Source organism: Lolium rigidum, chromosome 3, assembly GCF_022539505.1.
Source record: "Lolium rigidum isolate FL_2022 chromosome 3, APGP_CSIRO_Lrig_0.1, whole genome shotgun sequence".
Taxonomy (NCBI): domain Eukaryota; kingdom Viridiplantae; phylum Streptophyta; class Magnoliopsida; order Poales; family Poaceae; genus Lolium; species Lolium rigidum.
In genome coordinates, this window is record NC_061510.1 from 291,463,945 (window position 1) to 291,490,362 (window position 26,418).

At 45.1% G+C, this 26,418-nt stretch overlaps 1 protein-coding gene and 1 long non-coding RNA gene across 10 annotated transcripts; both read right to left on the reverse strand.

The window, feature by feature from the left end:
- Positions 1-333: 333 nt before the first annotated feature.
- LOC124699664 lies at positions 334-10,019 on the reverse strand. Of its 3 annotated transcripts, none has more exons than XR_007001479.1 (14): positions 9,940-10,019; positions 9,379-9,557; positions 8,505-8,693; positions 7,208-7,273; positions 7,059-7,071; positions 6,763-6,935; positions 6,285-6,468; positions 5,512-5,708; positions 4,180-4,315; positions 3,300-3,390; positions 2,483-2,539; positions 2,276-2,332; positions 1,730-1,849; positions 334-1,119 (listed from the first exon to the last, which is right to left on the reverse strand). It is a non-coding gene; the product is annotated as an uncharacterized LOC124699664 (long non-coding RNA). The 3 variants fall into 3 exon arrangements; XR_007001477.1 differs by having other exon boundaries at positions 2,276-2,337; XR_007001478.1 differs by lacking the exon at positions 8,505-8,693 and having other exon boundaries at positions 2,276-2,337.
- A 12,292-nt stretch (positions 10,020-22,311) lies between these two features.
- On the reverse strand, positions 22,312-26,201 carry LOC124703545. 7 transcript variants are annotated; one of them, XR_007003158.1, is made up of 6 exons: positions 26,003-26,201; positions 25,385-25,842; positions 24,193-25,267; positions 23,896-24,120; positions 22,938-23,185; positions 22,312-22,842 (listed from the first exon to the last, which is right to left on the reverse strand). XR_007003158.1 is itself a non-coding variant. In XM_047235761.1 (4 exons), exons 1-4 carry the CDS (start codon positions 25,937-25,939, stop codon positions 25,255-25,257), a joined length of 390 nt encoding a protein of 129 aa, XP_047091717.1. In that variant the 5' UTR covers positions 25,940-26,201; the 3' UTR covers positions 24,956-25,254. The 7 variants fall into 7 exon arrangements, 4 of the variants coding, with proteins under 4 accessions (XP_047091717.1, XP_047091715.1, XP_047091716.1 ...); XR_007003159.1 differs by having other exon boundaries at positions 22,314-22,842; positions 25,385-25,457; positions 25,534-26,201; XR_007003157.1 differs by having other exon boundaries at positions 22,315-22,842; positions 25,385-26,201.
- Positions 26,202-26,418: the final 217 nt, after the last annotated feature.

The following is a 26,418-nucleotide window of genomic DNA, read 5'->3' on the forward strand; positions in this document are numbered from 1 at the left end:
CGCCAGCATAGATAGGCAAGCAAACTCAGATTCACTGAATACACAAGCGAGCATATATGTTATCTGTACCACATTCTATTTGTCATCTCGATATAAATAAATACATTCAAGTGTGGCAATCTACCTACAGACTTCTTTTCATACACAAACCCACCATGGATCAGCTAGCTAAACATACACATCTATCAGGTCCATGAGTTGATTCGAGGTCGGAGCAAAAACTAACAACACCACACAACCAGCTAGCCATAAAAGATAGTCTGGGAGAGCTCAAAATACTGCCTGGCGATTAGAGAAAATACATCAGCTAGCCATAAAAGATAGTCTGGGAGAGCTGTCAATAAACACAAATCTATATAAATAGATACCATGACCAACAACACGTAACATATCCATCAAGTTCAAGATCAAGGCCACCCAGCCTTGACCCACAACCATACATCAATAAAACCCCTCCAAGACACCATCAGCTATTCAGCTCCACCTCTCCCTTGTTGCTGCTGCATCAGGGTACATATCCAGCTGCTGCATCAGGGTACATATCCAGCTGCTGCTCCTCTGATCGATGGATGTATGTTCCTGCCATTTCTACATCAGCTTCTCCATTACACGAGCACAACAGTAAACACTTTGTTTGTGTACCGCTCCACCCTCGCGTTCAGCTACCACTGATTGAGCGAGGCTTGTCAGCTCATCCATTCTTGACTAACAAAACGACAACACACATATTCTTGGAGAAAATACACCAGCTACCCATCAAAAATAGTCTTGGGGAGCTGTCAATAAACACAAATCTAGCTAACAAGATACCATGACAAACAACATGTAACATATCTATCAAGTTGAAGATCAAGTCCAGAAGCCAGAACGCGCAGCCATACATCGATCAAAATCCCTCTAGGCCACCATCAACTCCACTTATCCCTTGCTGTTGTTGTTGCTGGATTAGGGCACATATCCAGCTGCTGCTCCTGACTGATGAATGTATGCCACCGCCATTTCTACATCCGCCTCTTCCCTACATGAGCGCCACAGTAAACACTATGTTTGTGTACCGCTCCAGCGCCACATTCAGCTACCACTGGCAGAACGAGGCTTGCCGGCTCGTCCATCCTTCATCTACACAATGACAACACATCATCAGATCTGTCTCGGGCACTTGTTAAGAACTGCACTCGCAAACAACCATAGGCCAGCATCCCCAGCCACAGCTTTCACCAGCAACACAAACACAAATTCTGAATCCAAGATTCCTAACCATGGATTTTCTGGTTTCACAATAACTGCCATCAGTTGTAACCGAAAAATTCAAAAATATGCCCGCGTTTTTTTAATAAATAAGAGTCGGGCCATTGAATCTATTAGACACGCTGGTGACTTGTGGTTTAGGCCTCTAGGGCACCCAAAAAGTTAACTAAAAGTGGTACCAGCCACATATGAGAGGGGTTGTACACCACCCTTTAGTTTGAGCACAGGGGTTGTACCACCCTAGGTAATTATAGAGAAACGCATTTAGAAACACACACAAAACACACATGCCACATGAAGTCAACAATTTGATTTCAGGATTCTAAATGAAAGGTACATAGTTATTCGACTCTCAGAATAAACAATTCATCCAAATTGATATAAGCTTGCACAAGAAACACCAGCCAGGTAGTGAGTTGCAAGAGATTATCATGCGAGAGAGCTCATCATATGCGGACAGGACATCCAAAGAGGGTAATACCTTTACGCTAAATTATAAATGCTAACACAGATGTTGGTGGACATTGCCTTGGATCTGTTCATACGAAGGAGCCGTGTGAAGCTCTTCAAACAGTTCAAGAACTCAAAGAGCATCTCACAGCTGACCAAGAGACAAACCAGAATAGAATTTAGCACAACCGCAAAAATAAAAGGTCATGATTATAACAAAAAAATGCATTCAGAGAATGATTCAAAGAGAGGTTTGAGATTACAGCGTTGTTAATTTCGTACTTTCAGTTAATGGAAGGACCTTACATATGATTCATCGGCAAACTGCTGCACAAAACTTATGCCAATTACTCAGATATGATGGGCTGATGCATTTAACTTTGCAAGACAAATAGAACAACAAAAATTACCAGAGGCAAAATCATGAAACTACGGTTCACTTGCACATCAACTAGATCAATAGGGTTTTCAGCCAATGCACACACAACGGAAACACCAGCAGGTTTTAAATTCAAACAGAGGTGTAGCACATCAGAAAAGAAACTCCAGGCTGAGTGTCTCAAGAGATTTCACCAACCTGAGTGTTGTTCTTGACGCTCAACATGAGCAAGGACAGATGTCCTGTGCTGAACTCCTTTACTTGTTGCCAGAAAGGAGACACCAAGCACAATAGGACAACCGTGTCAGTTACTACTGTTAACCATCCATACATCGAAGCTTGTTGAGACGACAAGGCCACTAATTCAAATAAAGGGAGGGGAAATTGTGAGTTCTGGATGCTTACATTGGCAGCCGCTTCCTATGCCATCAACGTCATCGCTCACGAAGCGAAGCCGGCGATCTGAACAGGGGACAAAACCGAATCAGCAGCATTTCTGAGACTAATATCCAGACAGCAATCCAGAACACACAGTACATTAACAGAGCACATACTGTAGTCATGTATGTAGTCTATCAATATGTTCTTGTTATGATCATCTCTTTAACTGACACCACCATTTATATGTGAAAACAATTAATCGAGAACCTACACATAACTACTACTGCTATGTAAGATTTGGTAAGAACATACTGAAGGACTACAATTCTATACCATATATAGGTAAATAACAAAAAAAGAATGATAATTATCTGTTAGTTCTACATTGTTCTATCTAATTATCTATGTCTACCATAATGCGGTTCCCAGCATGATAAGATCAAAAGCAAATTGATCCGAGACAACAAATATGCATATAGCCAGCTAAACACATGAACAAGGGTAGTAAACACAAATTCTATGCTCCAGGAGTGCCCATTGTTATTACACCTATGTCAAAAAATAAATGCTTCCGACCAGCAACAACCAGCCCTAGAAAATTGATAAGAGGACACTTCTAAAATCAATGGCACAGCCCGGGATTGATATTTACGCAGGGTACCGATCACACAACCAATTTAGCATAACAATGAAAAAGCTATCAGGCTACTAGTATCAAGGAAACATAAGGGTACATCAAGGTCAATATCATCCATGAAAGTGAGCATACACAAGTGCCCAAGATTAACCATAGCTACAAGAGTTTAACCATCACAGAGAAACCCAAGAGAGACGGAGAGACCTGGATGGACGACCTGGTCACAATATGCATGGATAAGACCAAAGTCAAATGCCCTGAGTGGCACATCCTCCAATTTTCTGATGAAAAGTTGCTGCATGAGGGTGCACACCTCCGGAATTCAGTCAAACAATAAGACAAATCAGTGGAACAAAACGATGCATGAATTGGAGTGGTACTTGTGTGTTGTGTTGCAGCTAGCAGTTTCTCAAGTGACCAAATAACTTTCAGTAACTGCTGATACTACTTTATAACAAAAACTTTAGTTCGTAAGAAATGTACACATGTTACAATCAAAATGCAAGGATCAAAATTATATCAACAATGTTCACATTTAAGGTGTACCAAATTACTTGTTCATATTTAAGGTATACCAAATTACTTGGCAGAAAATTGTCTAACACTTCAAATTACATGACGGAGTTATACATGAATATATGTAGAACATGTGGTTCTCATCTTACGCATGGAAGAAAATTTACTAACTAAATTATTCACACAATAACAAACTATTTGGCCCATGACGATCGTAACAGATAATCTAAGATTTTCAATACAGAGTAATACTTTGTTTTCATATACTAGATAATTTCAAGCATTATACAATAACTGGAGCATGTAGATTGAATCAAACTTGTCCTAAACTGGAGCATGCAGATTGAATCAAACTTGTCCTAAACTGGAGCACACAAAAAAACATGAATCTAATCCCAGGATCCCACCGAGAGTACATAAATGACAGACCAATAAAGACAACTATCAGATGCTACTAATAGGGCTGGTCAAGATAAATACAATGAGCCCCATATATCCGACTTGAATAAAAACCCACTGCCCAACAAGAGGGAGGCAGCGCGCCGGATTGGAAGATCCCGCCCATTACCTTGAGGATGCCGACTTGATGGAGCCATTACCACACAATCACCGCTTCGAGTGCAAGCAGCAACATAGGTGTCACAGACTAACATCAGCTGCACATAATCCGGGGCCGCCGTCTTTGAGGAAACCTTCTTCATGCCCTGCCACTTAAAATGAGATCAAATTAATTTGTTGTTTCAAAACACTCAGATTTACTTGTAAACATTCAGCTACAAAGGTAAAAGGAAGGTCAATGGCATCGTTACTGAAACTGAGCGCCACTAGCTATTATTTTTGAAAGATTTGTTTGCAATGAACATGCACAAGGTTTAGAGAAAGCTTCCTACAACAAATGATTAACTTTTCAGAAAAGGAAATACAAAGTAGATGAAAAACATATCCATGGCTGTACCAAATCAGGTCAAAATTCTTGTATTTGTGGCTTCTATAGCAAGCAAACCGTATTTAGCAAAAAAAATATAGCAAGTAGAAACAGAAACTTCACTTCATAATTAGAGAAGGTAGCTTTTTTATTTCACAAGGAAGAGTTGTGGTCATACAAGATACATTAACATAAGTAGAGAATGTAGGTTATATTTTCTTTCGGAGGATATACATCCATGGTTTTAAAGGCGTCGCCTAGCAGACGCTGAGGTGTCAAGGAGCCCCTCCTCCATCTTGAAAAATCGGCCGCTTTAGGTGCCTAGGCGTCTAAAGCGCCCACCTAGTCATCGCTTAGGTGGCAGAGTAGAAACAGAAACTCTTCCTTGAAAACCGTATTTAGCAAAAAAATATAGCAAGTAGAAACAGAAACTTCACTTCATAATTAGAGAAGCTAGCTTTTTTATTTCACAAGGAAGAGTTGTGGTCATACAAGATACATTAACATAAGTACAGAAGGTAGGTTATATTTTCTTTCGGAGGATATACATCCATGGTTTTAAAGGCGTCGCCTAGCAGACGCTGAGGCGTCAAGGAGCCCCTCCTCCACCTTGAAAAAATCGACCGCTTTAGGTGCCTAGGCGCCTAAAGCTCCCACCTAGTCGTCGCTTAAGTGGCAGAGTGCTCGCAAGCCACTCTAAGATGTTTTACGCCTTGAAAACCATGTATACATCATGCATGTGTACTAGGACTGAACGAAAAGAGATGTTACGAGTTAATGAATTAAGTTGAAAAAATGGATCAGGAAAATATCCACACTTAGAAGAGGGTTATGCAGGTTTTAAAGCACATCAGCTCATTATCGACATGAGTAATACAATGCATAATTTTGTTCTATATGTTTACATATAGAATGACCCAATATCAAGATGTCAAACATTTTCAACAGCAAGTTCATTAGAAGTATCGGGATCACCTGTAGAAGTACACCATTCATCACGCTAGCACACCGAGCCCTCTTCATGGCCATCGCCTACCGTGCTGCCAGCGCCACGGAAAAGTACCCATACACCAATCTGGCGGCCATGGATGGACCCCTCCTCAAGACACTCTCAGCAAGCCCCCTCACCCTCACATGATCCGGCACCACCATCCTCGAGATCGAATTTCAGCCTGCCACTTAAACTAAGACCAAATTAATTTGTTGCGTCTAATATTGTAGCAAGTCACACACACCATGCATGCAGTTTAACTCTTCACCGTAAAGAAATATGCAAATCAGTTGATTGACTTTACTGGGAAAATAAAGAGCAGATGGAAAGAAAATAAAGGGCAAAACCAAATCAGGTCCAAATCCCTGATGTACCGCCACTATTATGTAAACATGTTAAATCAATGATTTGACATACAGTTTTGATCAGGACATGGTCACAACTCCGAACCAAGCTCAGATCCATTATGTGGCTGCTTTGCAAAACAAAACAAAAAATGCATCCCACCAAATCAGGTCTAGATTCATATCTTTGCACCTATTTGACTAGTACTTAAACATAATATGAGGACACCCAGGTTGCATCAGGACTACTCCAAGAAAATCTCTTCCATTATATAGGTGCTTTCCCAAAAAGCAATTGCATGTCACAAACAGAATGTAAGTGTTTGATTCAATATTGTAATTCATAGAAGAGCTAACTAACAGAATACGCACAGATCAACACTAGGAGCAGAGATTTAGATGAAAGGATTTACCTCCCTAGAGATGGCAGAACCACCTTAATAAAGACATGCATCAGCAGCAGTTATGTGTCATCCACATAGCCAGGGCAGGGGTGGTCGCCTTCTAGCTCTTGTTCTGGGCTGGCGTCAGCACCGTAATAGTGTCGATGTGGTCGCCACCCAAGGCAAGTTGTGCCTCTCATCAGATCATTGACTTCTATGAACACACACCAAACTTTTTAGTTTTCTGAAAATCTTTCATGATTAAATAGAATTTTTTTATAAGTGACCAAACAAAACAACTTTATTCCAGAGGATAACACATCAATGAGCTAGAACATCTGAACAAGTGTTTCTTGATGGTCTGATCCATTAGTTTCTTTGAAAAAAAGTTGACACATCTCACTTATATGAAGAGCTCTGAAAGTCTAATTGATACACTAGGTAATTTAGAAAAGAACTAAACTACAGATTAGAGAGAACAACTCGATGAAGAATGAAAGATTTATACCACCACGGCGAACACAAAGAGCAGTAGCTGTGGATCGTCCTCCAGCTGGGTGAGGGCAGGGGGCTCATAGCGTGTCGGCGGCGCTGGTATCTGTCCAGCTTCGGCGCGGCAAGAGCAGGGTTGTGGTCACAGTCCGCTGGCGAGCAGCACAGCTCCTCCCGCTGTCTCTATCTCTGCGTATGCACACCACTTTTTATTAAGCGCAAAATCCATGCATATGCTTTTCTCTACTGTCTACACAACTCATAGAAAAAAATTAGCAAAAAAACATGAATTCGTATTCTTTCCTAACTTACTCCTTGCATTTGGCTAGAATATGCAGTGGATCACAATGTGCAGCAACCAGCAACCATCGAGCGAAATGCTTGATGAGCAACTCAAACCAACAAACAATGTGCAGCAACCATACATAGCAAACCAGCAGGGTCTGAGAGAGTGCGATAACCTCATAGCCGTAGTTGATGATGATATCGTCGTGGACACCGAGCAGCATGACGTGAAAACTTAATGCCTACAAGTAAAAAAGAAATGTTACAGACGAAGTTTATTCTTGTAAGATAGCTACAATAACTCCAATATATGTAACTTAGGCTACTTGACTAATATGATTTTCAAATCAGCAACCAAATACAGAAAAGTTCAACTCTTAGGAACTCCCACGAAAAGCATGACACTTAATGTCAAAACTGACTGCTTTCCACCACACTACACAGAGTATTATGTTGTGGAGCAACACAAACTTGAAGTAAGATGGGGACATGACTGAAGGTACAAAATATTATTTCACGGAATATTGAACAAGCAAGCATGTCATCATGTAAGTGAATATATACCTGAAGCTCTAAAGCAAACAATTATGTACCTAGCAGATGGCTACAAATTTGAACAATGACAAGTATCTACCTAGCAGTGTATATGTATCTACATTTTACATGCACCGGACAAATCACAAGAAAGTAGCTATATACTGAATATCGAAATAACTCGACATCCATCGGAGAGGCACAAGTACGCCTACTAAAGCGCATGGCAAGACCAATCAATTTTTCCTGGTCATGGATTGAGAATAAAGCAATAGATGGCTGCAACCTATAACAAATTTGAGCAATCAGTAGCCATCATCAAGCTACCAACCTACAACAAAAAAAAAGTTCAGAGAAGTCAGCAGGGGACACCAAACTATGAGCCATAGTCGTTCTTTTCCCCGGCATCATTCGAGTGGAGCAAGTCATCATCCCTGAACCCCATCCTCTCCGTCACTGTTGTCTTGGGCTATACAACCACCGTTGAAGCAGGTAGGGTTTCAGTCACGTTCGCACACGAAGATAAAACACGACAACATTCCATCAGCATTCTGAGCATGAAAAGCTTCCAATTATTTTTGACAATTGAGGTTTTCAAATACTCACATACAAGCATAATTGGCTCATTACATACACATCATTATTGCAAGCTAGATTTAAGGGAAAAAATAGGGCTTAAATTTTGAATTTCACGGTCAGATCCTAGAGTGAAACTTTTCAAGCATTATTAATTCTGAAATTTCATGATATGCCTGTGAGCTTGGAACCCAATGAACAAACAAAGTGCAGCAATCCCACCAATAGGAAATCTAAAACACCTTGTGAGCTACGACCAACTTCATTCGGGATCCAATCGCGTAACAGTAAAAGTTTTTTCTACATACACCTGGCAGTGTCCTGCAGAACACTCTAAGAGCAATGAGGGATCAGAGGTCTCACCGGCAAGCAGGTCGGAGCTGCGGAGCCCCGTTCTGCTGCTCGTGGCAAGAGTGGTGGAAAAGCACCAGTTGGCTGGAACCTACAATAAGTTTGGGCAATCACTATCCACCATCAAGCTACGAACCTAAAATAGAATTGATGATGACGCCATCATGGACACCAAGCAGCATGAGGCGAGTAATTGAGTGTCTACAATGGAAAAAAAAAGAAAATGTTACAGGTGAAGTTAATACTTGGAAGATAATAGTTCCAATGTAGGTGAGTTAGGCTACTTGACTAATATGATTTCGAAATCGGCAACCAAATACAGAAAAATTCAACTTGTAGGAACTCCCATGAAATGCATGACAACTGATGTCAAAATTGAGTGTTTTGCATCACATAACACAGAGTATTTTGATGTGGAGCAACACAAACTTGAAGTGAGTTGAGGGCATGACTGATATTTTCTGAAATGCCAACAGGTACAAAATGTTTTATCATTGAAAATTGAATAAGCAAGCATGGCATCATGTAACTGAATATACACCTGAATATCTAAAGCAAAAAAATTACCTATATAGCAGATGGTTACAAATTTGAACAATGACAAACATCTACCTGGCAGTGTATATGTTATCTACATTCTACAAGAACTAGGCAAATCACGGGAAAGTAGCTATATATTGAAATCGAATAACTCGAAGTCCATTGTGGAGGCAAAAGTAGGCCTACTAAAGCGCATTGCAAGACCAATCAATTTTTCCCGGTCATAGATTCGGGACAAAGAAATAGATGTCTGCAACCTACAACAAATTTAAACAATCACTACGCACAATCAAGCTACCAACCTACAATAGAAAAAGTCTGGAGAAGGCAGCGGGAGGCAACTTACTACGAGTCGTAATCGTTTTTGTCCCCGGCGTCATCCGAGTAGAGCAAGTCATCGTCCCTGCACCCCATCCCCGATGTCACTGCTGCCTTGGGCTATACCATCACCATTTGAGGCAGGTAGGGTTTCCGCCACGTTTGCACAGTGAGGAAAATGAAACACCACAACTTTCCATCAACATTCTGAACATGAAAAGCTTCCAATTTTATTCAAATATTCACATACAAGAATAATTGGCTCATTACGATACATCATTATTGCAATATAGATTTAAGGCGCAAAATACGACTTCAATTCTGAAATTTCACGATCATATCCTAAAGTGGAAATTTTCAAGCATTATTAATTCTGAAATTTCATGATCTGCGTGTGAGCTTGGAATCCAATGAACATCGTAAGTGCATAAATCCTACCAAGAGGAAATCTAGAAAACCTAGTGAGACTAGGGCCAACTTAATTTGGGATCCAATCACGTCACAGTAAAAGATCGTTTTTTTCTTCTAAATACATCCGGACAGTGTCCTGTGAAACACGCTGAGAGCAACGAGGGGTCAGAGGTCTCACCGGCGAGCACTTCGGAGCTGCGGAGCGCAGGCGCTGATGCTCGTGGAAAGAGTGGAGGCAAAGCACAAGATGGCTGCGACCTACAATAAATTTGAGCAACCACTGCCACCATCAAGCTACGAGCCTAAAATAGAAAACAGATTGGACAAGGCAGCGGAAAAAGCTTACTACGAGTCATGGTCATTCTTCTCCCTGGCGTCATCTGAATTCATTGGAGCAAACGGCCCAAAACGGACGGCCCAGCGCGTCCGTTTGGGTCGCCCGGTTGGAGATGCCCTTATACCGGATAAATTACCTCCTCGGAAACCAGATAGCTGTTTTAAGCTGATTTGGACATTGGTTTTGGGCTTTTGGCCACCTATATTATTACGTACATAAGGTATCTACAACCGCGCGACCCAAACCGCGTCCGCGCGTCCGTTTGGGTCGAAACGGACAAAACCGCGGCCCAACGCGGGGACGCACCGCAAAAGCGGACGGCCGCGACGTCCGGAACGACGCAAACCCGGCCCAAATCTAGGCTAGGTTTGCGTGGCCACGGATGGCACGCGCCGTCCGCTCGCGTCCGGGCGCTGGTCGCCTCGTCTCCCTGGGACCCACCTGTCGGTGACCAGGGAGTCTATTTAATGGGGACTGGAGGGGATCTGGTCCTCCACTCCAGTCCCCACTCCACTCCCCGCAGTGAAACCGCCGCCATGGCCAAGCGACGGTTCGCTTCCGTCAACGACGACGAAGCGAGCAGCAGCCGCCGTCGCCCGCCGGCGTTGCGGGCTGCGGGAAGAAACCGAGGCCTCTCCACAAGAGGCCGCCCGCGGCGGTGCGGCATTGCCGCAACCGCCGCCTCTCGTGCTCGAGCCGAAGCCGGAGTCCTCGGAGGAGGACCCGGACCTCCGCGCCGCGCTCATGATCTCGGCGGCGGAGGAGGAGGCGAAATGGCCGCACCTCCATGCGGCCATTCGCACCTCCGAGATGGAGGAGGTGGCCCGACGGGAGGCCGAGGAGGCGGAGGGCTGGGAGCTCTACGCCCAGGCCCGCCAGGCGCGACGGGAGGAGGAGGAGGCGGCGCGGCGGGAGGAGGCCAGGCACCGCGCCGACGAGGAGCGCCTCGAGGAGCAGCGGCGGCAGGAGGCCAGGCGCCGCGCCTGGCAGGAGAGGCAGCAGCGCCTCAGGGAGGAGGCGCTGCTCCGTGCGCCGCCGCAGCCTCGGGTGGCTCCGGACCCCCACTCGCCGTGGTAGGAGGCCCTGTGGTCTCCGTGGCCGGAGTCCCCGGCGCGGTCGAGCCACAACAGCGCCTCGCCGCCCGGGAACGTCGTCCATCGACTCCGACACTTGGCGCACCTTTTGCGAGACCGAGAAGGATCCGAGGAGGACGGCGGGCTTCCTCGGCGATAGGGACTTCTACCGGCGCCTCGTCATCGAACACGGGAGGAGCCGACACCTGCATAGGACGACGACGACGACCACGGGGCGACGATGACGAGGACTACAACGAGGCGCTGGCCTACCACAACAAGGAGGCCAAGGACGACAGCGACGACTACGTCGCGTGCATTTTCCAGGAATGGCAGTTGGCCATGGCGAGGGGCCGGAACTTCGAGTACCTTGACAACATGACGGACGACGAGATCGTGAGGCTCGGCGTCCTCGTCTCGGAGGTGGACCGACCGGTGCAGCCGCCGCTACCCGGTACGCCACCGGGATCATGCCGTCGGGCCTCACGAAGGAAGAGGCCCTACGATTGTCGCTCCAGGACTCGGCCACGCAACTGGTGCAACCGCCGCCTCCACCTCCGCCGTACAACCCGTGGGGGCCTCCACCTCCACCACTAGCGTGGGCTGCTCCACCTCCACCATCGGCCTGGGCTGCTCCACCTCATGCACCACCACCGGCATGGGCTGCTCCACCTCCACCACCGCGAGCGGCACCGGCGTATGTTCCGCCGCTTCCCAACTGGCAGTGGGTGATACCGGAGCTCGTCGTGATCGACGACGACGACGAGAACCAGTAGGCGCAGGCGTTTTAGGGTTTTTATTTTCCTTTCTTTTACTATGTAAATTATGTTTTCATGTTAAAAAAATGCAAATCGAAAATAAATGCGTCTCGCCGCTGGAGCCACCTCCCGACGCAAACGCGCCGATTTCGACCATTTGGACCAACGCAAACGGACGTGTGCGAACATTTTCGATGTCCGAAATGCGTCGCCCCGTTGGAGATGTCCTTAAGAGATGGGGCTGGAAAGTCCACTCCTCCCCTTCTGCGTCTCTCGCCCCTATTCCGCCCAACCACTCTCTACGACTGCACATTCGAGGAGGACGACGACGACGTGCGCGGCGGGCTGGCAACGGTATCGCGGCAGCTGGCATGTGTGGGACAATGTGGCACTGTTTACATGGGCTAATTGATCTTGAGCTAAAGGTGATAGTTGTTTAGGTGAGTAATGATAAATTGTGGCACTTAAAAGTGCCCCAAAAGGTATACATCTATTGGGGCACTAGAAAAAATGCCCTAGTAGGTATACACATATTGGGGCATTTGAGAAGTGCCCCAATAGATATACAATTAGGGGCACTTTCGAAAAGTGCCACTAATTGACTACTATTAGCCGCACTTTGACAAGTGCCACTAGGAGAAGTGCCCCTAATTTTATGACGTGGTGTAGTGTTGCACCCCATCCTCGCCGTCACTGCACCACCATTTAAAGCAGGTAGGGCTTCCACCACGTTTGCACACATAGGGAAAAAAACACCGCAACATTACATCAACATGCTGAACATGAAAAGCTTCAAATATTCACGTACAAGCATAATTGGCTCATTACAGAGAGATCAGATGCCTCACCGGCAAGCACGTCGGGCGCTGCTGCTCGTGGCGATGGTGGAACTTGGTGGCGGTGAATGCCATCTCCTCCTGACTGCGTATCGTGAATGGCTCTCCCCTCCGAGACTAGCGTCCTGGTTCCTCTCCTGTGTGCAGCAACTTCATCGAGCGGCAGAAGACCTCAATGGCCGGGGTCGGGGTCCTTAGGTGACCGGAGACGACCAGGCCCAGCCGTTGGAGAGGACTATCATGGCCGGCGCTAGGGCGCCGACGGCCGATCTGACGCGGGAGGCCGGGACGGAAGGAAAAGGGGCACACCGCGCAGCCGCTGGGATTTCAAGGCGGCGCGAAAGGAGGTGCGGGACGGCGGCGTATGCAGGGGAATCGAGCGGGGAGAGGGCGCCAGCGAGCGGAGGCGCTGGGGTTGTTGCGCGAGAGAGGGGACGGCCGGCGGCGCCACGGTCTCGGGAAACGGCGGTGGTGAATGACTACACGCGAGTAGAGGCGGCGCTCGTTGAGGTGTCCGTCTGTTTCAATTCGTGTAGTATTTGAGAGGGAATTAATTTTCCATGCGCAGACTTTTGGCATGCCCGGTATGAATTTATTTCGTATAATCTAATTCATGCTACGGCACCATCTAGTCTTACACAGTGCCCACCTTTCTCGCACGCCCGATCACGATCAAGCGGACTGGACCAAGCGGCGCTACCGTCCAAAAGAGCGACAGCGGAAAGCTCCCCAATAATTCACGATTTTTTCGTTTGGTTCGTCATCTCCCCATTCCCCTTTCCTCTCTCCTCCGGATCGAGCTTATCCCCTCCCCCGATCTCCTCCTGCGATTCTCCTCGTCGGCGGCGAACGTGCCAGCGGGAAGGCCCTCAGAGATTTTGCTCTCCGCTCCAGCCCAGTGCCGCTTGTTGCCGCACCTGAACAATCTAGTTCTTTGCTGTGTGCTCTCTTAAGGATTCAGATGGTGTAATAAGCTGGCTGTAATTTTTGTATCCGGCTGTACTTCTCTACTTCTTTTCCTCAATTTCTCTGTATTTTTTTTGAAATCATTTCCTCAATTTCTCTGTAATATTTACATTGGATGTAACTATAGCAATTTTCTCCACTTCTGGGTGAAGTTTCTGTAACTAGATGTACTTCCTACCAGTTTTTACATCCTGATTGATGCAAGTCTCCATGTGTTTTTTCTCAACTTCAGGTGGAATTTTATGTATCTGGATGTAATTTTTATTATTTTTCTACATCTAAAATGCTGAATGGACCAAGGTTTCCCAAGAACAATAGTAGGTTTTCATAGATCTGGATGTATTTTTTTTCTTCTTTCTACATCCCCGCTACTATTTTTTACATCCTCACTTTGAATCACGAATACTAGAATTTTTCTGAGATGTAACTTTATGTAGCTATACTAGTACAATTTTTTTACAAGCCAATACTTTTCTGAACGGTAGATGAGAAAAAGGAGGATAGAGCCAGGTTTTCTTGTCCGTGTACTGATAGGGTTCACGCTCCTGCAAAAATCGCGAATGTCAAGTAGATGGATGCGTGTGAAGAATATGGTCACATTTTCTGTTTTTGGTAACTGTTGCTTTCGGCTCTTGGGACCACTTTCCTTTTTTGGTAAATGTTGCGTTCAGACAAGGGGGGCACCGTGGAAGACTATCCGGTGCTAGGGCACTCTGTAGCATCGTCCAATTTATTTGTGGGCTGCACTTAAATTTAGGTGGTGCGCTGACCCTGTGTTGGAACTTTGATTTTGCCGCTACTAATACTACGTACCTCTTTTAGCACGTGTACTACCTACTGGTATTTCTTTTTAGCACTCACGTGTACCCTCCTATGCATGCATTGCTGGGCAGCATCCAGCTTTGATATTGTATTACTAAATTGTTAGGTCGTTTTGTTGTAGTTGATAAAAGAGAAGGGACATATCAAAAAATGATACCGCCCCAGCACCAGCGCCAACAGACACCACCATAAAGTCGCACCACCGTCGTAGCCACCCTCCGACGCACCTCCGCGCGCCAAGATGATGAAGATGACGGGTTGGTTCAAGAAGGCGTTGAACAACTACGAGGTTGGCTCATCGGCGGGCCGCCACCGGTCATCACCGTTGTGGCATGCCAAGTGGCAAGGGAAGTTGGTCCTTTAAACACCACCATTGTAGCAATAGTCTCCGCCGACCCAAGTCGTAGCAGGGGGCACCGACGTGGCAGCCACGGGCGGGGTCGACCCGCACGAAGTCCCTTGCTTGGCCGCAGCAGGGGCCTTGGACACCGCGAACCCTCGTCGACCTCGCCCAGGACAAGGACGAGAAGTAGGCGATGACGCCATTGACGCCGGCACAGTGGCCATTTTCGCCTACCGCGTGCATCAGGGCCACATGCCATATCCCTCTAAAAAAAATAAAAAAAAATGACAAGTGATGGAATCTTGTTGTGCGCTAGTGGTATTGTATTTCGAAAAAAGGATTTGGAGCTAGCGGAACGTACGTGAATTTAGAATCAACTAGTCATCGTCGTCTTGTTTTGTTGCTTACAGTAGTAGTAGGATCCAAGGAATGATTAGGTGCGGTTTGATTGATTGGGTCGATCGGGTGGGAAATTAAACGGAAAAGGAAGGTTGACGGGCGACAGAAAAAAAAAAAAAGGAGGCGATCATTCCCGCACCAAAAATAAAGTTTGTTTGGTAGCGACCGAGGAGGAAGCATACGTACGTGGTACACGCGCGTCGCATGAGGTAATTAATGAGCCGTGCTTCATGTCATGCGCGGATAATAAGGAGAGAAAAATAAATCACCCCGCGCACGTGTACAAAACTACTACTGTAGTAAAAGGAGGAGAGCATCGATCAAATCCAAATAACGCTGGTTGTTTAAACGAGTCGTGTTTTCCTTTTTCTTTTTGGAGAAAAACGAGTCGTGTTTAGGAACGCACCCGCGCGCGTCGCTGTCAATCGTCTTGTGTCAACCGGCCGCAGCCGCACTCGCACTCGCGCGGGGATCATCATCACGTGCACGTCGGCACGTCCCCAGATGCAGAGCCTGCCGCGCACGGTGCCCGTCCGCGCACTACCTGTTGGACGACGCGCGGAATGGCACGCATGGCCCCATCGACCTCCGCCTGCGCTTGCTTTCGTTGCTTCCCGCGGACGACGCCGTGCGGACCTGCATCCTCTCCCGCGAGTGGCTCGGCCCCTTACTCTGGATGAAGATGCCAGGCCTGCGCCTCGTCCACAAGGACACCTCCAGGTCCACGTCAGCCAGTCGTTTCGACGACTTCGTGAACGATCTCATCCTCCGCCGCGACTGCTTGCCCCTCGACAAGTGCGAGATCCAGGCCTATATCTAGCCGACACCGCCGTGTCCTACCCATTCGCCAACGTGCATGTGGATCAAGTACGCCCTGGCAGCCAGGGTTCGGTCGCTCCATGTCAGCGGCGGCGACGCTTTCTTCAAACTACGCCTCTACGCGCCGCTTATCTCCGACCACTTACACACCCTGCATCTATGCGACGTCGATCTGCAAGAATGCTATGCGCCCGTTGACTCCGAATGCTGTATCGCTGCTTCGGCTTGGCTGGGAGCCTGATACTAGTAGAGGAAACTTAGGAAAGTGACCATATGGTCCGGCTAAATCGCTGCTTCGGCTTGGCTGGGAGCCTGATACTAGTAGAGGAAACTTAGGAAAGTGACCATATGGTCCATATGCTGCCACCAGAAGGAGCTATTATATTTTTGTAAAAAAATCTTAACTCCATATTAACAACATTTTTTTGTCAAGCTATACGTTTCAAGCTATACGTTGATACCCCACTTCAAAATGCTAGCCAAGCAAGCAATCTGAATTCATTTACATTGTGTGTGTGTGTATGTGTGCGTGCGTGCATGCGTGTGTGTGTGCGCGTGTGTGTGTGTGTGTGTGCAGATTTCAGTTTTGAGAAGCCGCAAGATGTTAGTACTTTAAACCAGTGATGACGATGCTACATCTTCGTCCTCTGAAGTCGACGTTTCAACTTCATCCACCACTGACGACTAAGATGGCGTGTTGGGTCTTAGGTGTTTTTTCCAGTCCTTTTGTGCTCCAAAGCAGCTGTAATGTGGCCATTGATTAGGCTGTTATTGCTGTGTTTAGGTTTCTTTCGATCTTATGGCCTGCAAAGAAACTTGCTCTTATTAGTCTTCTGGTACAACTCAGCAACACGGTCTCCAGTTCATTGGAGAGTTAATGGATGTAAGAATGTTGCTATATTACACTTATCAGTAACGAAAATGTGGCGAGGACATTGGCATGTTCTCAAATCGAAGCATGACTATGTTTGCAGAATGACTGTGTTTGCTCCCATCATGTAGCAGCAGTCATGGTGCATGTCTGCTCCATTTAAATTTAAGAGGAATTTCTCAGTCGGCTAGACTGTTTATCTTGTCCATGTACACGAAGCTATTTGATCAGAAGAACTGGTCTGTGCTAAGAACTTCAGAAACCATTTCTCCACATAATAATACTAGAACATGTAATTCAGAACCCATAGCATGAGGACATGCGACACGCTGACACGGCATCAGAAACAAGATGAAAAAGTAATGGCCAGGAAGATAGAACAGAAACAACGGTCGAGCCTTCCAGAGTGGTGACTGACTGGTGATGGTAGTCTAAACTTGGCGGTGATGGCCGACAGGACTTTGTGGCGAGGGTGTAATATCCCAGGTAATGGGGTTACAAAAATAGAGGAAACAGATGTGTGCATTGCATTCATGCATAGAAAATCTGGGGAATTTTCGCGCTTTAAAGTAAAACAGTCACAGTAACTAAAGTTTCACTTGACCTTTGTGGAATTGAAGTAGCTCATCAAGTCAAGCACTATAAACCTCAATGTGACTTTGTTAAAACCTTGTTTTGGGTAGAGATAATTTGATCTACGGGATTAGATCAAATGGAATTAAAATCAACACAAGAACTTATTAATCAAGGATCAACTACTTGATCTTATTAAAGATCACAACATGATATTCCTTGCCACAACAAATGAACATCCAGTTAATTGGAAATCAAGTAACAATAATTGGAGAAACTATTCTTCACTTATCTTCTCCATGACTTAAAACTAATCCATGATCCTACCATAAAATCTCATGGTATTCATTCTATATCAACATTTGAAATTATAACAAGAAGATCCACTCCAGAAATAGATATTATTCTCCATTCCAAGTTATTACACATCAAACCTAGAGAAGTGAGAGTTCTATAGTATTTATTAGTGAAGCAATTGAAAACCTTAAGCTAAAACCTTGGATATACATCCATGTATTCCAACCATCACTTTGAAGAGAAACCCTAGGATATTATTCCAGACCATTCCTAGGGAGAGAACCCAATTATATTAAACCTAGATCTTGATGATCACATCAACCTCTATGGAGCCTAATATTAGGTTAGCAATTAAAGTCCTTCCCAAATGAGAGAGACCATCCATACTAATCCTAGTTCTATCTATTCAAATATCCAAATGGTTAAATCATCAGTTCTTGAGAGAACTTTAAGTAAATATCTCAGGCATTTTCCTGGGATATAAAACTATTGAGACAACCATGACCATGACCATCCTAGAAAGTAAAATAGAAGTGATATATCCTAGTTGATCAAGACAATGCTTGATCATGGAAGTGAGAACCCATTCCATTAGAAATAATTTAGGAAGCCAAACCTTGATCATTATAAATTGAGTGATGATCATAAACCCTAAGAACTTGAGGTAAGGATATCAAGAACAAGTGGATCATGTCTAACCATGATCATGCTCTTGAAGTATGTGAGGATAAGTTAAACCCTAATAGGAGATTGGATCGCCTCCGCCGCCGCCTCTCACGAGCGGAAGAGGAAAAACGGTGTCTCCTGCGATTCCGTTCTGTGTTGGTATCGCGGAAAAGTGCATGTTCGAAACAAATCGCAATTCACCTGCACTATCTATCTGTTTCCGAACAATGCGGGATGTCTTTTGGATAACGGGATATAGATACGTTATTCTAGGAAAGCAATGTGAGGAAACAAATCGTAATTTATAGGACCCACGTTCAATCATCAGACCCCCAATTATCTCTCATCCTAACTGCAGCAAACCAATCCCGATGATGGAAAGCGGTCCTCTAGTCGTCGCCGTCGTCCTTGCCGCTGGAGTTTCTCGATAAGGCGAGAGGAAGCAACCTCCGTGCTGCCGTGCACCTGTTCGTCAACTCGACAAGCAAGTGGTGAGGTGTGATCTTGCCATGACATTCTTTGCTGCAACGGATTTATTTTCTCCTCTCCTCTCCTCTCCGCCTTGATCTGATCATTTCGTTGCACCTCCGCAGCTGCAGAGCCTGCCGCGCACGGTGCCCGCCCGCTACCTGTTCGACTACGGAATGGCACGCATGGCTGCGGACCGAATCACTGCTCTCCCCATCGACCTCCGCCTGCGCTTGCTTTCCTTGCTTCCCGCGGACGACGCCGTGCGGACCTGCATCCTCTCCCGCGAGTGGCTCGGCCTCTGGATGAAGATGCCAGGCCTGCGCCTCGTCCACAAGGACACCTCGAGGTTCATGTCAGCCAGTCGTTTCGACGACTTCGTGAACGATCTCATCCTCCGCCGCGACTGCTTGCCCCTCGACAAGTGCGAGATCCAGGCCTATCTAGCCGACACCGCCGTGTCCTACCCATTCGCCAACGTATGGATCAAGTACGCCCTGGCAGCCAGGGTTCGGTCGCTCCATGTCAGCGGCGGCGACACTTTCTTCAAACTACGCCTCAACGCGCCGCTTATCTCCGACCACTTACACACCCTGCATCTCTGCGACGTCGATCTGCAAGAATGCTATGCGCCTGTTGACTCGGAATGCTGTATAGATCTCTCGACCTGTCCGTTACTAGAGGATCTAACCATGCGTGCTTGCAGCATCGGCGTGCACAGGATCTCGTCCAGGTCCGTGAAGCGGCTGCGCATCACTGACCGCTCCTCCTTTGCTCATGGTTACCGCACCAGGATCTCGGCGCCGAGTCTTGTTTCGCTGCAGCTGGATAACCATTTCGGCGCCGCTCCTTTGCTCGAATGCATGTCGTTGCTAGAAACAGCGTTCGTTAGGCTTTACGACTGCAATGACTATTGCCATGGCATCGATCCTGGATCGCAGGGTTGTGATAATAAAAGCTGCGAGGGTTGCTATGGTTATCCTATTGCCCGTTATCGGAGTGTACTTTTCAATGGCTTGGCCAATGCTACCCATCTCGAGTTGATTGCTGGTCTTGAAGTGGTACTTACCTAGCTAGCTACTCCTCTTTTTGCTCTTGTGCACTAGTTATCCTCTATAGTATCACTAACTAGTACTTCTAAGATGTGGAATCAAAACACACTTAAATAAGTTCCTCCTTTTCATTGCCACTGCTTATTGCGTAGTGCTAACTGTTCCTACTTACATTTTCGTTTGGAATATTAATTCTGCCCTATCTAACTTAATTATTTTATCGTATGACTAAAAAACAATTGTCTTCAGTTTCTTATTCTCTTGCAATTTCTCCAGTATACCTACAGAACCGATTTGGCATATTGCCCCGTATTTGGCAAACTGAAGACTTTGGTACTCAACGAGTGGTGTGCGGCTATTGACATGCCTGGACTGGTTCGCATTCTGCAACACACACCTATTCTTGAGAAGCTCACGCTTCAGCTTTATGACGATGAGGTTTTCTTTTCCATCATATGTGATGTCAGTATTAATAATGGTATAATGATTCTGTTGATCATACTTAAGAGTTTTCTTTTGTATCCTCCAGCTCCCGATCTTTAAAACAACAGGAGCGGAAGGAACCCATGATCCCACTGAACAATCATTTGCATGTGCGCACCTTCAGATAGTTAACATTGAATGTGAAAAGATCGACGCGAGGGTTTCTGAAATTTTGAAGATACTGAGTACATGCGCCATACCTCGTGAGCACATTAGCTTAAAGATTACACGTTCACCCTCACATTGTAAGTTAACTATTTCGGTTCTCCAGGCTTTGTGTGTTTCTGCAATTTCCTACTTCTAATTCTAAATGAAAGTCACCATAATAATCTAGCCCTTACATTCTAAGTTGTCTGCTGTATTTGAACATCAATTAGAGAGCATTACTACCTTTGCAAATCCTGCTGTATTCGAAATCCATTAGCCTTTACTAGTAGTATAGACTAGTATAGATGGATTGTAAGCTCATGGAGTTATGAATGTATGTTCAGTTTCACCTAAATTTATTACTGTGCATTTGACACGAAAATAGCCGGCACTCATGCGTTGCAGATTATTTGGGTTTGATTATTTTCTACTTTTCCTGATTTACTGATGATAAAAATGGTAGTAGTTCTCATCTTTAAACCAGTTTACTCCTGTTCTACCCTAGCTAGTTTAGGTTGCAAGAATCTCCTATGGTGTGCAATTTTACTGTTGGGGATTTTCACTAGTTTGAGGTTGATGGCCATGCTGCCATCCCCCCTGATAGCACTGTGCAAACAATCATGCTATTGCCTGCCTTTGTTCCTCAAGGCTAAATCGCTGTTTAGGCTTGGCTTGGAGCCTGCAACTAGTAGAGGAAACTCTGGAAAGTGGCCATATATATGCTGCCACCAGAAGGCGCTATTTATGCCAATATTTTTTAGAAAAATCTTAACTCCGTATTAACAACATTTGTTTGTCAAGATCTATGTTGATACCCCACTTCAATATGCTAACCAAGAAATCTGAATACATTTACATTTTGTGTGTGTGTGTGTGTGTGTGTGTGCAGATTTCAGTTTCGAGAAGCCGCGAGATGTTAACACCTCAAACAAGTGATGACGACCCTACATCTTCCACGTTTCAACTTCATCCACCACTGCGACTAAGATGGCGTGTTTGGTGTTGTGGTTTGTTCTAGTCCGTGTGTGCTTTGAAGCAGCTGTAATGTGGCCACTGTCTAGGCTGTAATCGCTGTGTTTAGGTTTCTTTCGATCTTATGGCCTGCAAAGAAATTTGTCCTTATTAGTCTTCTGGTACAACTCAGCAACACAGTCTCCAGTTCATTGGAGAGCCTAATGGTTGTAAGAATATTGCTATACTACACTTACTAGTTGAATGCCCGTGCGTTGCATCGGTCACTAATTTTTTTTATTAATGCACATATATATATATAAACATAATACTCCATATGAAAAAAATTATATTGACGCAAAAGTTAATATATTTGGAAAACATCAAGGTTCCACTGCATAATAAGAATGGATCTATTAACTTTTTTTTTTGAGCTTAGGATCTATTAACTAAGATTTACTCCCTGGTACGGTTAAAATGTGGATCTAGTTACTCAAGTGTTACCAAGACTTTGCGTATTGAACACTCTTTTCCTTCCATCGCTTATTATCTCATCTATTACTTCAACCCCAGGGGCCAGATCTTCTGTCTTCCCTCATCAGACAGCTCCTCATACCCTAGTCCGTCGGCCATGTTGCCAGCAAGCTCAAGGCGCTTCAGTATTGTCACACATGTCGCAGAACGGCTTGCAAGACTATATTTAGGGTGTCGAGCATGCATTGTGAGCCATACTACATCAAGTTGGCGCTTTAATGTGCCATCGTCCATCCACCAGACGGCAGGGCCAAAATAGCTCGCATCTCTCATATGTTTACACAATACATGCAAATGAGCTACACATGAGGATTGTTTAGTTCATATGCAACTATGTAAAAATGAGTTCAAAGGGTTAGTACCTAGTAGCTATCCATGAGCGTGGAACTTCCAATGATAAGAGGGGAGAGCATGCATAATTAGTTCAGCCAAAGATCCTAGAAATTCACGTCTACCAAAGTTGGGAAATTCTAGGTAATGCACTTTATTTTCTTCCTTAACTTATTGTATGGTTGCATGGTAGGGACCGCACAATTACATTAGTCAAATGCAGCAGATGTGATGATCAGGCAAAGAACATAAATTTATCTTGAATCGATTGCAAGTTCCCTGCAATATCTACAGCTTGGCGAATCGCAACGAACCACTGAATCGCGTCTCCAAGGATTGGAAAGCTCCCAGTGATCCTGAAAACATGTTTCCAGTAAACTACATGAGACACAAGAACCGCCCATAAGAATTCCAGCATCAATTTAGAGTTTCGGACAGGGCCCTCACTAACCTTGCAGGTGTTGCGCACTCTGGAAACTTGATGCTGATGAAGTACTCTGGTAGGACTCTTGTGTTCATGTTCGTGCTCCACAAAATGTACTGCTGTGAATTCTGCATGTTGTCGAGAGCGCTGTTGTAGTTGTTACTATTGTGGTAGAACTCGGAGGACCTGGCAAGGATAGCCTCTGCCCGACCCATCAACGCACGACATAGCATGATATGTGCATCATCGTTCTCATGTCTTGGCTAGCATCCCCACTGAATAAAAATATTTTCATACACGTTAGTGTTGTGATGAACTGCTTAACTGTGTATTGAGTACATATTCTGAACCTACTTTATTCCTGCTCAATTCCTAGTCAAATTAATGAATTAATTAATTAATTGTTACCCCTTTCTTTCAGCTAGGAGTATTTCATATTCATCTCTATATAAACCGTCATCGTACAAAATTTTATCAATTGTTTCAAAATCTAGAAACCAACGGGGTAAACAAAAAATGAATTGAATTGCTGTGGTGACGACTATGGATATAAACGAGAAGCTAAAAAAATATTTTGTCAAGCTATTCAATGATCAATAAACCAAAATTCTAGATAGAACATGGTTCTCAAAAGCTACAGAAGTATGCATGCACTCTGCAACTATTGTGACGAGAGTAATTTGGCTTGGGAAGTAAGACCTTCAGAGTTCAGGATCACCCTCGACTTGGCTTTGCTTCTCATGATTACAAGACGAGAGTATTTTGTAATTGATTTGTCTCAAGAGAGTTTCAGATGGATGCAATGGAGAAAGTTCAACTGCAGGTACTGTGGGACCAGATGGTTCTGCCCCGATCCCCATTCTCTCTGGCTGCTCTCTCCAGCAAATATATCATGTGCTATGAGAATGAATAAAACTGCTTCTAGCCAGTTGGCAATCTCGTCAACCAGATTCAGTACATATAATAGTTGTGCAACAACACTTACTTATGGATGTCCAGGGTGCTGTGTAGATCAGCCTTGTTGTCAATGTTAGGCAGTATAGGTGGTCAGCTCCCATCCCTTTCACGGTGGCACCTTGTTCCTTGTAAGAAACTACATCCAAGGCAGTCACTCCTTTGAACACAGTGCGTGCTAGTCCGCAGCATCATCGAACTTGTGTCCTAATCCACATCCTCGGCTGTCATGACCTAACACCTACTTGAAATGTATCTGAAGCAGCAGGAATATGAATGTTCAGAACTTTAGATAGAAATTTTAGCGTCAATGGACAGAAGCACCCACCATCATACCATGAAGAAATTCCCTTGGCTGCCGCCGACTTGGGCAGCATGCTACCGAACGCGGGTGGCTTGCACAACTTGATCCATGGCTTGAAGCTTCCGTGCGCAACAACTGGTATGATAACCTAGCAGAAAACAAATTCACAAATAGAGCGCCGAGGGAGATAGCAATTTGTTTTAGCAATTCGCTTTGTCCACAGTTATATCTACATATAATGCTATGTCTAAACATGCTCTCTTTTAATTGGTGCTTCTTATTTTAGGAAAAGATCTAGCCTTTTCTTTTAGTATCCATATGAAGCATTAACTGACAAGGAATAAAGTGAGTTAAGTTTTGTGTAAAGAAACTTGAATGGGATAACCTGCAAATAGAAATGTGCATATCTAAAACTAATCAACAATTACAACCCCACGATACTTACATCGGCAAATTAACAAAAATATGCAGCAGCTCAGGTAATCTAGTGTTTCTCAACTAATAATTCCAAATATTAATGCAGTATCAAATCCAATATGTTTGGTTCCATAATATGAAATACATTAAGCTAATGCTACATAGTCCAAACAATTGAACATGCCCAAAAGGCATCATGGGCCTAAATACTCAGTAATAATGCTAGCAAACTTATATAAAAATAAAATAAAATGAAGGTTAAGCTAAGCCTGAGACTGTATTTATTTGCAACACACAAAATCCTTATATCTCTACAAAAGGAAAGAAACATCAAGACCGGGTAGACAATGTACTTAAAAAGGTACATGCATGAAAGGAAAAATGTCTTGCCGAGACAAGAGAATGAGGACGCCACTGTTATGAATCGGCAAATAATTAATGAAAAACCTAAACCTGCAGAAATCCTAAACGTGAAGACATGAGATGTAACATAAAGACAATGGTGAAGAAGATTTTGAAACCATATATAAGTTCACACATCCGTGGCATTATTATCACCCTAGCAACCACACCAGACCTATCACATGTTTCCTGATCCAGTAGGAACACTTATTGTTCTATTTATCCCCTCTCCACATGACTTGCTCTCACACGAAACTGCTGGACGAATCACACCTCCAATCTGCAGCATACAAGATGTACCATCAGCTTATATTTAGAGCTAGCGAAGAGGATTAATTTCACCAATAACATTCCGTAAAAAAAAAATCATCAATAACTATTGAGAATAATGTCGTACCCTGCAGAACTCCATATAAAAGCATGTAGGCTTGCTCGTGGTTCCCTTCCACATATTGCCTTGCTAGTAGGGACTGCATTATACTATAGGTACATCAAATACACATATGAAGATATCAGGCTAGACACTAAAGGACAGTTCTTGTATACCTACAGACCTGACCAGCAATAATTGAATAGAGAAATTGGTAACCAAACGTGTGAGCTTGTCTCATCGCCAGCCATTGGAGCATTCCCCGACTTGCCTTGCAGCCAGTGATGTCTGACAGTCTGTATGTTAGCTGATTATCGACGTGACGAAGAGCCACGGATTCAGCAGAAATTTCATAGACAGATCCAATATTGAAGATTCATACCGGTCCATGGTGCGAGCTGTGTGGGTGCCGCTCACGCATTGGGGAGGGTGTACGTCCCTGTCGATGTCATGCCCGCCCACACTCCGATTCGCCGCGCCAACACCTACAGCACAACAGTGAATTCCCTCCGTCAACAGTGGCATCGTCGCTCCCAACCATTTCCCCATGGATGGCATCGAGAGGGCGGATTTGTTGGCCATCCATGGCACTGGACCCTCTCCGACAGGAATCACACACGCCCCCAGGCATCCTGCTCAACGCACCTCCCGCTCCGCCGCAACTCTCTCGATCGAGGAATGGTTCGGATTGTGGAGATCAAGGGCAGAATCACACAAGAGGGCTCCAGCGCGGATATGTGCGACGGAGGATAGGGGAAACGTCGCAGCGCGAGGTATGGGGATGCAGAGTGGAGGATTGTTGTGCGGCAAGGTGGGGGAGATGGTGGCGCCGTGGAGTCGTGGGCAGCGGTTGACAAGGAAGGTACGGAGTAGTTGGGTTTTCTTTTTCTATTCGCTGTTTTCTCGGACGATGCGGGATTCCAGGCGGGCGATATTTCTCCTCAGCGGTGTGGAACAGCGGTGTGGAAGCAGACGACCTACCATGGACACCACCTCTAGTCATTTAATATAAGTAGAGATCAGTACTCCCTCCGTCCCGGTTTACAGGGCCTACGCGTCTC

Coding starts and splice junctions, on each gene's coding strand:
- LOC124703545 (XM_047235758.1), bottom strand. CDS start 25,939: ATGGCCAACAAATCCGCCCTCTCGATGCCATCCATGGGGAAATGGTTG. Junction 25,468..25,533: donor ATTGCTGGTCAGGTCTGTAG/GTATACAAGAAC, acceptor ATGTACCTATAG/TATAATGCAGTCCCTACTAG. Junction 25,268..25,384: donor TTTATATGGAGTTCTGCAGG/GTACGACATTAT, acceptor TGTATGCTGCAG/ATTGGAGGTGTGATTCGTCC.